The 13,355-nt window shown below is 26.6% G+C and overlaps 1 protein-coding gene across 1 annotated transcript in view; it reads left to right on the plus strand.

Annotated features, from left to right (window-relative positions):
- The window catches only part of LOC113388622 (adenylate cyclase type 2), a 260,300-nt gene that overhangs the window by 99,983 nt on the left and 146,962 nt on the right, over positions 1-13,355 (plus strand). The window contains exon 3 of the mRNA XM_026625986.1: positions 4,454-4,537. Within this exon, the coding sequence (XP_026481771.1) occupies positions 4,465-4,537 (73 nt within the window). The 5' untranslated portion in view covers positions 4,454-4,464. The remainder of the gene's footprint in view (positions 1-4,453; positions 4,538-13,355) is intronic.

Genomic DNA, 13,355 nt, shown 5'->3' on the forward strand with positions numbered 1-13,355 from the left:
GAGACGTGCTGGTTAGTTTTTAGCAAAGACAGGTCCGCTCGTTTGGGAGATACAGAAAAAAATGTATCGGTTCATCCGATTTAAATGATTCAAAAAGTATTTTGCTTGTGATGACAGTGTGAAGAAACGATTAATTTTTGAGGAAGGCATTTTCCTTTTAAAAAACTCCATTTGTTTTTTGTAATGTAATTTTTTTCAATAATCGAAAATGATTCGGATTTTATTTTAGTTTATGCTAAGATTTTAAAGCATATTTAAATACTTTAAATAAATAATTGGAAATGTGATATAAGGCCCTTTATTTTAAATATGTAAAAAACATCGTCGTCAAATTTGTAACCTCTTATATTTATCTACAATATACATGTAATGAAACTTAGAGTATTTTGAATAATATATTTGAAATAGGGAAGTATCAGCAATTTGCCTTAAGGCACGATGCCATTCACATGTAGTTATCGTCGAATTTAAAATAAAGTTATAATTCGCTATTTTTCGTAGAGTTTTTCATAATATGTAGTACCTACTGGATAAAGACGTCAATAAATTAAAAAATTGTCAATAAAGATTAGAAGTTTCCAGTTTCTGGATACATAATATATCCTATTTTCACTCTTTTCTGTTTTGGGAGATGTCTTTAATTAATTAGTTAGATAACATTAATTTTGATAACATTTTTTTGTTCTATAATTTTTTTTCTAAAAATGCTGGTAATCTCATACCTATGCTTTAAAATCTCAACTTCAGTCTGACTACTTTTTACCAAAAATCTGTAGGTATTTTCTGTGAATATTTCTTTTATATATCGAATATTTTTGAATGAAAACTATATATGTATAACAATCTAATCTAAAGTTATTATAAAAATAACTTATCAATATTTGAAATTCAATTCAATTGCAAAATGTACGGTAATACTACCAACTTGGCAATCATTGCAAAGCAGGCGTGGCTTTGCCTTGCGGTTTCCAGATTGGTTTGCCAAATCCACCCTTACGTTTATAAGGGTGACAATTTCGAAATAAATAGGGTATAAAAGAGGGAGGAAAAACATGGCCACATTATCCATTTCAACCGTTAACTATTAAGCATCATATAAAGTCTAACGATCGAATCAAATGTGTTCGTGCAGCCGTTGAATAAAAGGAAAGAATCAAAATTGAAAATGATCGACAATAAATTATAAAAATAAACAATGTTCATGGAGATAATAGTATCGTTTATGTTATATTGGGGTTAGGTATATGTGCTTAATATTTACATATACATACACACACACCCATTTCTGAATTCGGTGCAGCTATTTTTGAGAAATTATTAGCAAAAAGTCAAGCTTTTGTGTCAAACGATTCAAAATGATATAAACCGTCGTGAAAACATAACTATTTGTTAGAATTAGAATTTTCTTGTGAGAAAATAAACTCCTTCTTAGGAAAGTTAAAAAATTCATTATCAAATTACAGCAAAAACGTTTTTAATTATTCTCAATGAGAAAATTCTTATTTGAATCAATAGTGAGTTTTTATAGTTTAAAGAGAAAATATAGATTTTACTCCCTTTTTCAAGTTCTAAGTATAGTATAATACAATAATGAAAACCATATGAGTAATGATAAGTATAATGATTTATCAAATATTATGATTGCCATAGGCAATATTAAAAGATCTATATTTGTGTCTATAACTATTTATTACAATCGTGAAATTTCTAAATATATTTCTAATTAATAATAAATAATTCTGAAATTATTATAATTTTTTTTAAATCAATTATACTAATGCTGTCCTTTTTCGGTTTGGAATTTTTTACTCAAATATTTCAATATAAAACTATCAAACATTTTACTATTTTAAAATCTGCTCAAATGCGTCAACTTTTGAAGCAACTTGCTCATACACTTCTGTTTTTGAATTCAATGTTCTGAATTTTTTTCAATGAAGACCTTTCAAAATCGATCAATTTTGAAAACTTTAAATTCATTTTATAACATAGTCTTAATTAAAAGTTGGAGCAATTGTGTATTTTTAGCTGTGGACCTGGATATGGTAATCTTGGTAACGAATCCAAAGTTTAAATAAATAAAAATACTAAAAATTAACCACAATAATCAAGAAATTATTACAGTTTGACTAATGTTCTGGGTTGCGCTTAAGAGCTCATAAATTTCAAACTATGCCTAACGAATACAACCGCCTCGTTTTGGCTTGACGTTGAGTTCTGGAGCACCCTGTTTATGCATATCAATATATATATATATAAATTTTATTAACTTCTATCTGTTTTAGCAGTTACTTTATAAATTATTCAAAATTATTTAGAGAGTTTAAACTTGATCACATCGGATTTGTTAATAATTTAAGTTTATCTCATATATTTTCATTAAGATAAAAAACTGGTATTTTACAGAAGGCTCTATAAAAGGAAATTATAATTATTCTCTAAATTACTAGTTTAAGTTTCACATTAAAACACAAAACAATATCACATTATATGAAATCATAAATGCATAAGATAAATTTATAATTATTATATTATCATGTTAAAATATAATTTTGTATCTAGCTAAAATTTAGCTGCTAAATGATCGATATTCTGGGAGCGACAACTCTAAAAAAAACTGATAACGATAATTGTAATAACTTAGCTTTCTAACTAAGTCCAAAAATATTGATTTATTTCAGCACCTTGTAATAACAAATGTGAATTCCTTATAACATGCAATAATGTCAACCAGTTTTCAACCAAATATATATCGTCGACACATATTACTAAATTTATGAAAATATTTCTGCACAGTAGAATATTTACAGCGTTCATTATTTCTCCTGTAATAACTTACAGCAAATTCGATTCATTTTCTGGCCAAAAATATTTCGGGTTTGGCGACACTTTGATATTATTCTTTATTCCAGTAATATGTTTTATGAATTTATGTTATGGTTTCGTTCAGGGTTTTCTTGTAGAGGGAGGGCTGGGGTAAAAGATACAAAAAAATTCTAATAAATTCGGAAGGACTAGAATAATATTGATATGTTATTGTATTATATTTTTATAGCATCTATTTTAGATATAAAATAGATCGTTTTAATAGATTGCTTTAGTAAATGTTGTAATGAGATACACAAAGTCGATTTTCTCTCTTATATAACTAAAGCTCAAGCTTCTAATTATAGTTCTGCTTATTTAAATTTTTTGTATAATTTTTTATTTATTCTCTTTATTTTTTATTGTTCACTGTATAATGAGCCAATAGCTATAAAACTCTATTACATTGATTTTAATTATCAACTCAAACAGTATATCTTTGGGTGTAATTTTTTTAATAATTTAAAATGCTTTATTATTTATTAGTAGTAAGCATAGCTTTTATATGCAATATATTTTACACTGTCAAATGAAAGGTTTTTTATATTGCATTTTTTTCTTTTTCTTTTTTTCTTGTTATGATATTTATAATATTAATTGTTATTTAGATTATTTATAAAAATATGCTCATAACAAGTCGTAAAAATTATATGTTATCCTTTTATAATGAATACATCTAGTATTCATGTATTTTTCTTAGCTTCAAACATTAAATTAAACTTATTTCAATTAGTCAGCTTTTATCATATTTTATCGGTTACAGTCAAATATAAAAATCTCCTAAAATATAAAAATAGATGTAATAAGAAGTAATATAATTCCAATTTTGGACTTGTACTTATATAATTTTTAAGAGATTTTACGATGTTTTATTAATGTTTTTTACAGAATATAATTCAAGTATAAATTGAAACTTTCTAAGGTTCCAAATATTTCAAAATGATTTTAACCCTTTCCACTCGGATGCCGCCGCTTTGTCCGCAAAATTCATATAAATTTGTGTTATAACTTATTAATAGATCTATCGATGAAAATAGGGTTATTAGTACTACCATTAAATTTTGAATCTTTTCCATTAAATCAATAAATCATTTGTAATAAACTCTACTACCAACTGAAGTTTTCTGTCCAAAGCAAATTGTTTAAGATATATTAATGATTTAATTTGGTAATTATAGATTGAAATTACTTCTAAACGAAAGGGTTATGTACCTTACGCAAAAAATCTTGGAAATCTAATGAACATTAGAATTTGAAAAGCAAAAATTATTAATCTGAAATTTTGATATTCAATTTCATATCTATTATTACATCATTAAGCATAAGATATTATTATACAAAAATTATAATTTTTGCTTTTATCATTTACGAACTTTCAGTTGAATCAAACTGGAATTTGTAGAACGTTTTAAAACAAATGCGAATTTCGAGTATTTTAAGTCAAAGACTTAAGTAACACTCACAGACTAATTTTCAACATTTTGTAAATAATATATTTATAATATAAAAACGTGTAAAAATACTGTTCTAAATTATCAATGTAATTTTCAATATCATTGTGAATAATAAAAATATGTTTTGTTTACAGATGAATACAACATGGTGATTTTCCGATTTCTCACATATCATTTGAAAAAGCAGGACTTAAAGATAAAATCACAGTCCATTCAAGGTAAGTACATTACATTATTATTTTGTTTAAGTTAAATAATATATATATATATATATATATATATATATAATATGCATACATATATAATATTATATTAAAATATTATATTATATTTATATATAAATAAAAAAAGTATTATTATATATGCTGCTTTTTCGTTAATTCAGAAATATTTTCCTTGAAACGCGGATGCCTTTAATGAAGCGACACTTTTTAAATGTATGAAATGTGTTAATGTATATGAGTTTCACTGAAACTTTTAAAAGTAGGTACTAATTCTTTGAGACTTTTTCTAATTTTCTCTAAAAATTTTATAATTTATTGGTTGTACCCGATTTGAGTAAATTGCTTACTAGCGTTCCATCTATTTATTAACTTATGTGACGAATAAATATGCATTAACGATGCGCTCGCCGCGCCGTTCGGTTGAAAAAAATTCTGTAGATATATTTATACCTACATATGAGAAGTGTAACAGTATCCCGGCATTCGAATTTTCGTCTTCTCGAAATCGAACACTGCATATTTTAATTGGATTACGAAATGTCTTTTTGGTCATCTTTTGATACGATATCGATATTTTTATCGAAACGCCGAATCTTGTCGAGACGAGTTTCTACGAAACTAATGCAATAACCCACAGAGTTTTTCGATATACAAAAGTAGAAATATTATTTATTAATGAATTTATTTTTAAATATTTTAATTCATTGGTGACAATTCTTTTTGATCCTTCAAAGTTCCTCACTTTGCACTTGATTTACTTCACTTTAATTGCGAGACACTGATTTTATAAGTCAAATGCTGGATATTGTTCTTTATTTCATTAACCGAGTAATTAACTACCAACAAGTAGAAATTATAATATCAAAATAAGAATATATCAAACTAGTTGGTATTGGTATTATGCCTTGGGGCAAGTTACATGAATTTTATGTGCAAATAATCGACTTAATCAATAAAAAATAAATTATTTTATGAGTGATCAAAAGTATTCCGAGTGGATTTATTACACATAATTAAAAACGAATGAACACGTTAATTCGGAGTATTTTCTAAAAGTAAATTTTCACAAATCAACAATTCTTATAATTGAACCAGTTTGCGTAGGACATTAATGGTTTAGTATGTTCATTAAGACCAAGTACTTCATGGTTATACCAAGTAAATCGTTCAATTTTAATTTTAACAAACGTCAAAAAAACTACTCATTTTCTCAAATTTCGATGAAGTTCTAAAATTAAACTACTTGTCGTAAGGCCGTAATATTTCAGTAGGTTCTATAAGACCATGATACATATCGCAAAAAAAAGTTCCATAAAAATTGGCTTAAATTTTTTTTTCAACAGTTAATCACAAGAAAACGGCTCGATAGATTTTCACCTTAAACTAATCAGTTTTAAGTTTACTAATCATACCCAACTAATATCTTCCGAACAGTTTTTGATTTTTTAAAATCGATTTGGTATTATGAGCTTAAATGCGGACGAAAAGTTTACCACTTTTTTCCAAATTGCAGAGAAACGGCTTGGCAAATCGTCGCACAAAACTGACAAACAATATATTTGATGCCTTCATTGAGGTATATCAAATGGCTTTTAAATTTCTGAAATGGGTTCAGGCGTTTTTGAGCAAACGTTGATGAAAGGTCTAATATTGACAATTTTTGCAAACTTTGACGAATTTTTAAACGTCTTGTTGTAATACCGTAATATTTTAGTATGATCTATAAGACTATGGTATCTCTATCTACCATCTTTCATTACTTTTCAGCTTATAGCATTTTTAGAACACCTTGTATCCTATAAAATAATATAATACCATATCAAGATTTCTGTTTGAAGAAGTTTTAAATATTCAGCACCTAAAGCGCACTTATGTTCTCTGAATTTTCAAGAGCCACTCAATTAACATACGAATTAATTTTTGAAATAGTTGAATATGTAAATTTTTTATTACGAAAATTTAAGTGACATTGAGTGGCATATTCCACGATACACGTGTTATTTTAACCCAAAAGTGCAATAGATAAAAATATTTTAAATTGTTTATTTTTAAAACGTAGCGAAAGTTTCAAATTTTTTAGAAATTCATATACATTAATATTATTTTTAGTTCGAAAGAATATACTAAAATAATATTAATAAAAAAAAGCTTGAAATTTTTTTATTGAAGTTTAAAACGCACGAAATAATGAATAAATATAGTTATATGTTTTTTATAAACAAATATTTGTTGAACAATATTTTTTATTATTAATAAAGTCGACTGCAATCTGAATAGAATCGCATCATTTGTTAGTTGATAACTTTTACAATGGCTACAAAAAGTGACTTTAAAAAGAGGGGCTACTTTCGCATATTTTTAATGATATTACTTTCTATCAATGATATGGAGTTGGAATTTGGTTATTTGGGTTTTTTCGAAAAGACCTATAAAATGGCATCAAAATTATTGAAATGCCTGGGTGAAAATTCTGTATGAGAACTCGACCAGATGTTCCTTTAGATGATTTTTTATGATTAAAACACTTTTCCTAGGGTTACAATATTTTAGAATATTCGTCAAGACCATGAATCCTATCGTCTTCTCCTTTAGAAAGTTAGAATAAAATCAATATTAATGCAGTAATGGTTTTCAATATTTTTATATTTTGAGATACGATTTTGTTTTGGATTTTACATACACTAATAAAAATTATATTGACATAATTTTTTAGGTCGAATTTAAACCCAAACTGTGAGTACTTCACATTTGTTCAAATTTATTATTTATACATCTTCTAATCTAATTGCTACACCGATTTTCTTTTACAATATACAAGTATATTACCGTGAGAATAGAAGATCTCAATATGTGGTCCATATTATAATTGACCATGTTTTGAATTCGAAAACCAACATTAAACAAACGGTTCATAGAGAAAACGCAATAGTGCATGCACGTAAACAGAAAATATAAAAATTTAACACTTACTTTATTCTGAATTAGTTACATTTATTATCGGAGTCTACAAAAGCCAATAACTGTTCTTTGGAGGATAATAGAGTTCTTTATTAGGAGAACGTGAAAATGAAGTAATGCATTTTTGTTTTTAATCAAATTGTCTTTCTAAATTCTACATGAACCATAACATTTATCTTTACAATTCCACATAGAAAAATTGAAACTTCTTCTGTTATCTTCTGATGTTTTTAATAACAATTTTTTGTCTGATCTCAAGTTTAGAGTTTCGAAAGGTATATAATAAACGCAAAGAGATTGTGTTTTCCAAAGTTAATATTTGTATTATCAGCCGAATCTGATACTCGAAATAAATTATTTGACAAAATGTCTCCTTCGATCGATTCCAAATTTGAGATCTTAACCTAATGATCTAGAAAATGTTTTATAAATACAAATCAGTATAAAATTATATAAATGAGTTTGAATAAAATATGATTTGCAAAAAAGGGTGCCCATAAAGCCAAATACTGTATTTTTATATTAACATTTCCAAAAAGTTTACATTTTGAGTTTCTGATAACACTTGCGAACCGGCCAATAATGTTTTTGTGTACAAAGAACTACTTACTACAATTAAATAATATTCATCTAAAACATCCTATTAAATGTAATTGAAAATCATCTGTCAAAATCATCCGACATTTGACGTATGAGTCGCCGTCAATTGTTTTATTCTAAATTACGCTTCTACAGAAATTTTTGAATTTTAAATTAAAAATGTAATGTTTATATACGAGTTTGAAATAATATTTCACCTTTTCCAACCTCTGAATTAGCACGAATTTTTTAAGACTAAGAATTGCCAAATCCGGACATCCAATATAATGTTTAGTATACCTAACATGATGTCGAGTTTCATTTTTATATATAAATATAAATATAAAGAATAACTATAACAGTTATTAATTCTCTGCAAAATTTGTAAATGTGTTACTTGTGCAGCTTGGTGTAGTTTATCCATTTGCAATTCGAAATACATAAGTAACAAAATACTTTCTAAGTACAATTTAATTCTTCATAATTCACGCTTTTTGCTATGCTTGATTTTAGCAAACTTTGATCTTATTCATGAGATAAATAATGCCTTGTTGAATATACCAAAAACACGTTTTCGAAACACAAAAGCTGGTCCTGACCGCAACACTGATTCCAATAAATTTCAAGAACCCTATTGTCAGGATGATGTCACTATTGTGACAAACACTTTTAAAAGTCAAAAGCTATTGAAAAATCATCCCCATATGTTCAGACACAAACAGTGATGGTCAATAGCCTAGATAAAAAATTAATTAAAAATCTAAATATTGAAATTTGTCTGAATAATGAAGTAACTTGTGTCTTTCTAACTCAGAAAATTCTGCTTATCAAATCATCAGATCTTCTATTGATTGAAGAAGTAATTAATAAAATTACTTAAATCTTATCATAACTTAGTGATAACAAAATTTCCTATATAATATTTTTGGAATTTCCTTCTATAATATTTATTACGATATAATTTTTTATTTAATAAAGTGTATTTCTATATTTGTTGTATATAAATCTTTGACATTATAACAGATTTACTACCTGTATAGGTTGTTTTCATTATGCTTTGCTTATTTATTTTTAATTATTTATTTAAATGTGGTCAAATCATTACTATATTGATGCTGAATATTTTATATTTTAGTTATACTATAATTAAATTCTAACAATTTACAACAACCAGTGGTTTCGATAGTATCAATATTGTTATTGTTTTAAATATTATACTTGGCTTGAATAATTCAAGGTAATTTTATGTTTGTAAACAATTAGTACAATTTTTATATTTTCGAAGCTATCAAAATATATATCAATGAGTAATTTATCTATGGTAAATGGATATGGTTTTTAAACGGATCCTCATACTTATTTTTTTTGTTTGTCCTTCACTGATTTCTAACTGTTGGTCCATATGCTGCAGTTCTGTTGAGCCCATACAATAACCAAAATATTTTGACAAGTATCTCTTTCTATGAGTTCATAATAAAATATAATGCCATTTGATAAACTCGACGATCTGGCAAAATCTATCAACTGTAATAAATGAGAGGTGGTACAACTATTTTTGGTAGGGACATTTGTAAAAATATATTTCTGCTACTTCAAAAATCAAGTACTAAGTTATTAGTAATAACTGTAATAACTTGTTATATATCTTTTTTTTTCATGCAATCATAATTAAATTGAAGAAGAATTTTCGGCAGTATGTTTTCGGCACATATATGTTTTAGTAATTTTTCGTAATATATTCTACTAGTCCTAAGAATAAAACCAATATCCTATTAAATTTGTTAATAATAATAATAATTTGTTTGAAGCAAATGCTTATATCTTCATTATCTCATACTCAATATTTAAATCCAAGGCCTTCATATGCAAAACAGTCCTTTTTTTTACTTTCATTCATTATGATATTATGTTTTCACTAAATGTATGAAGACTTAAGAAAAAGTCATTTTTGTTGTTGCTAGATTTTTTTTTTAGTAAAATAATCTTTTGCCAAAAAATAAATATTTTAATATAAATATTTTTCTTTTTTTATTATTTGTAATTATTTGTATTGTTTATTTTAATATACATAACATTTAATTTTTTTACGTCAACAATTTTATTAACTTCGCGTAGGGTAAGTTACAGTAATCGCAAAAAAATTGAAAATGAAATTTTTTAAATATCTTTACGTTTTAGAGGTTTCTGAACATTTTGACATACCTTAGAAAAAAATGAATGTATGTGTGTGTATGTGTGTCTGTGTGTATTCCGATACAAATTTTTGTCGACCATTTAGGGAATATGGTTCAACCGATTTGAATGCTTCAAAAACATTACATTTCTATCCTCCTATAAGGAGACGTGCTGGTTAGTATGTGGAGAAAGCAGCGTAGCTGCTTCAAAGATGCGGTGCATAAAGTGCCAAAAACTGTAATTCAGTTTTTGACTGCTTTTTTGATTTTAAAATATAAAAAAAAAATTTCAAAAGTCAATTTATTTCAAAACAGTAAATATTTTTCAAAAATTTCAAAATACTCAAAAATTTTTATTTTAAATTTAAAAACATGTTTTATACATTCTTTAAAAAAATATTTTTGGTACGGGAAGTGCCAGCAATTTGCTTTAAAGCACGATACCATGCACTACTATTTATATCATTCTATAATCCTACACTAATAGATAAAAAAAAATTTGAACAAAATTTATGGCAAGTTAACACCGATTCATTTTATGACACAAACTCTCTGTACTCAAGGAATCATCATAAAGAAATCTGTTATCGAAACAAATATTCTAGTAATCACCTAGACACATTTTATTGAAAATACTTTAAACTTTTATATTAATTTTTAGGCTTTGTATTCGATTCTGAATTCCTTGTTCGAAGCTCAACACAACAAATACTAATCCAAGACTCATCTTTCTAAAGCTCCCTAAACCTCCCTAAACCTTTCTTATACCCTTAGTTATTAATTGAATTTTCTTGGTCATTAACACATAGTTGGCATATTATAAAATTCCACGATATAAGTAGGTACATATTTTTCTCAGACACTTTATAAGTTCTTTATATTACTCCATATCCAAAAATACAGATTTTGTGACCCTATCATATGAATATAAATATAGAGAAGACCCTAAACATTCGAGTATGATACATCGACACCTATATATCGGCAGTCTGTCAGCTTCTAACTCTGTCACCATTGAATTTATCGCCTACCATTGTCTTGTTTTGTCGACAGGAACGACAGTTCGAAATATATTCGGTAGAAATGTATTATATTGTTATATAGACAGTATTCGAACACGGTGGTCATGTTTGCAAATAGTTAGCAACCGAACTATTATGGAGAAAGCACAGGATAGAACTGGAGTGATGGATAAATGCAATCTCTGGAATATTTTGGAGGTTTTAGGTTCAAAGTGAAAATTTAGATGGAAATATGTTTCTAAGTGAAAATAGCTTTTTCCAGGCAAAGTTACGTCAAATTAAAAATCTCGCATCAACGTTGTATACGTACAGGTATCAACGAGGAAATAGGCATAGATAAATAAACATTTTAAAGTTATATCGTAGTACAAATTTTGATTTAATGAAAAATGTCTGAATCAGAAAAATATTTTACCCTGTTCCTTGAAAATAGTAAAAAAAATTAAACATGTGTGCCGTAAGTTTATTGATTAGAAATTATTTCTTTATTATTCGTAGTTTCTATAAATTTTTGAAGTTATTAAAATGGAAAATATTTTTTAGGCAAGGCAGATATTACAGCTGTCCAAAGAATGAGATTATATCGCCAGCGAAAAAGTACCAAAAGACCAGCTTACTGCTGTTATGAATGTATGTTAATTTTAATTACTTGAAGTTCTTTAAACACATTTACATGATGAGTGAAGTTGCGAAAACAATATTTGTTTAGGTGTTGTTTAACATGATCCATTGTTGTGAACGAATATTATAGAATTTATTAATCAGCAATTACTTCATTTCTCTAATAAAGGTTTATTTCTAAATGCTAATTACAATGACAAACCGATCATGTCATATTTGAAGTATGAGTTTAATTACATTATTGTTTTTAAATATTATAAATATTTTTAATGCTATTATAAATATATAATTTACCTTAAATTCTAGGTTGTCAAATATCTCCCTTCCGCTTTTTTGCTCTTGGTTTATAATACAAAAAGGCGGAAGGGAGATATTTGACAACCTTATATAAATGTGTATAATGGTTGACACTAATAAATATGTGCATCACTAGTGTTACCATATTACTACTAAACATTATTCAAAATTGTTATATAATGTATTTATTTTTACTTAAATGCCATCTTGTACAGTAGCAAATAAGTTTTACTTCAATCGCGTGTGAACTTTACGCGCACTCTTCTTTACTTTTGTAAAGAATATTGTTACATTATCACGAAGTCGGTACTTTGTTAAGCCAGTTTTAATTATTTTATATTAAATCATTCAACAAGGTTGTTATGTTAACAGACTTTATGTTCCAGATCACATTAAAGATTAATTCAGAAGTTTATCATTATATTAATCTGCAAAGTGCGTAAACGTGCTCTGTGTACAAAACAAGGTATAATTAACCCATTTCAAATCGTTTGCGCACACTTGTAGACAAATAGCTGCCTTTTTCATGTTTGTAACATATCAGAATATGATTTTTTCTATAAATTTATAATTTTGGGAATTCTAAAACTCTAAAATATATTTCACTTTATGCACATCTTATGAGCATTTTTTACATATTTGAACTGCACTCATCAGAACTGTATTTTCCATGAACTGCAGTGATGTAATTCTTCCACCCATTGGTAGTACTATTCTTTTTATGTTCGTATAAGATAATATAAGACTCTTTTTTAATGTCAATATTTCAGCAACGCCCCGAATTGCTATTTTTGATTAGAAAATTATATCTATAAGATCTATAAACTCATATGAAAATCTGATAAGTACTGCTTGATATTAAGCACGAGTTGGTTAACGAACATGGAACCAGTAATACGGATGGGCATTTATTGATACCAATGTGGCTTTAATACACATAAACGCAAAAATTAAGTGCTGGCATTAACTACTAAAGCTCAACTTACAGCAATGTAAGAAATATACATAGTCGATTTACAAGTAAAATTTATTATTAAAACAAATAGAACAAAAAAACTTATTTTTAACTCATTAAAAGCAATGCGGTCTGCAGATCATATTAATGTAGGGCGCTGACATAATGCAATGATGGAAACTTGTTCCAACAAACATACTTCATCT

This window comes from Ctenocephalides felis, unplaced genomic scaffold (assembly GCF_003426905.1).
Source record: "Ctenocephalides felis isolate EL2017-DRISC unplaced genomic scaffold, ASM342690v1 CF-g0.4_SCAFFOLD_03572, whole genome shotgun sequence".
NCBI lineage: Eukaryota > Metazoa > Arthropoda > Insecta > Siphonaptera > Pulicidae > Ctenocephalides > Ctenocephalides felis.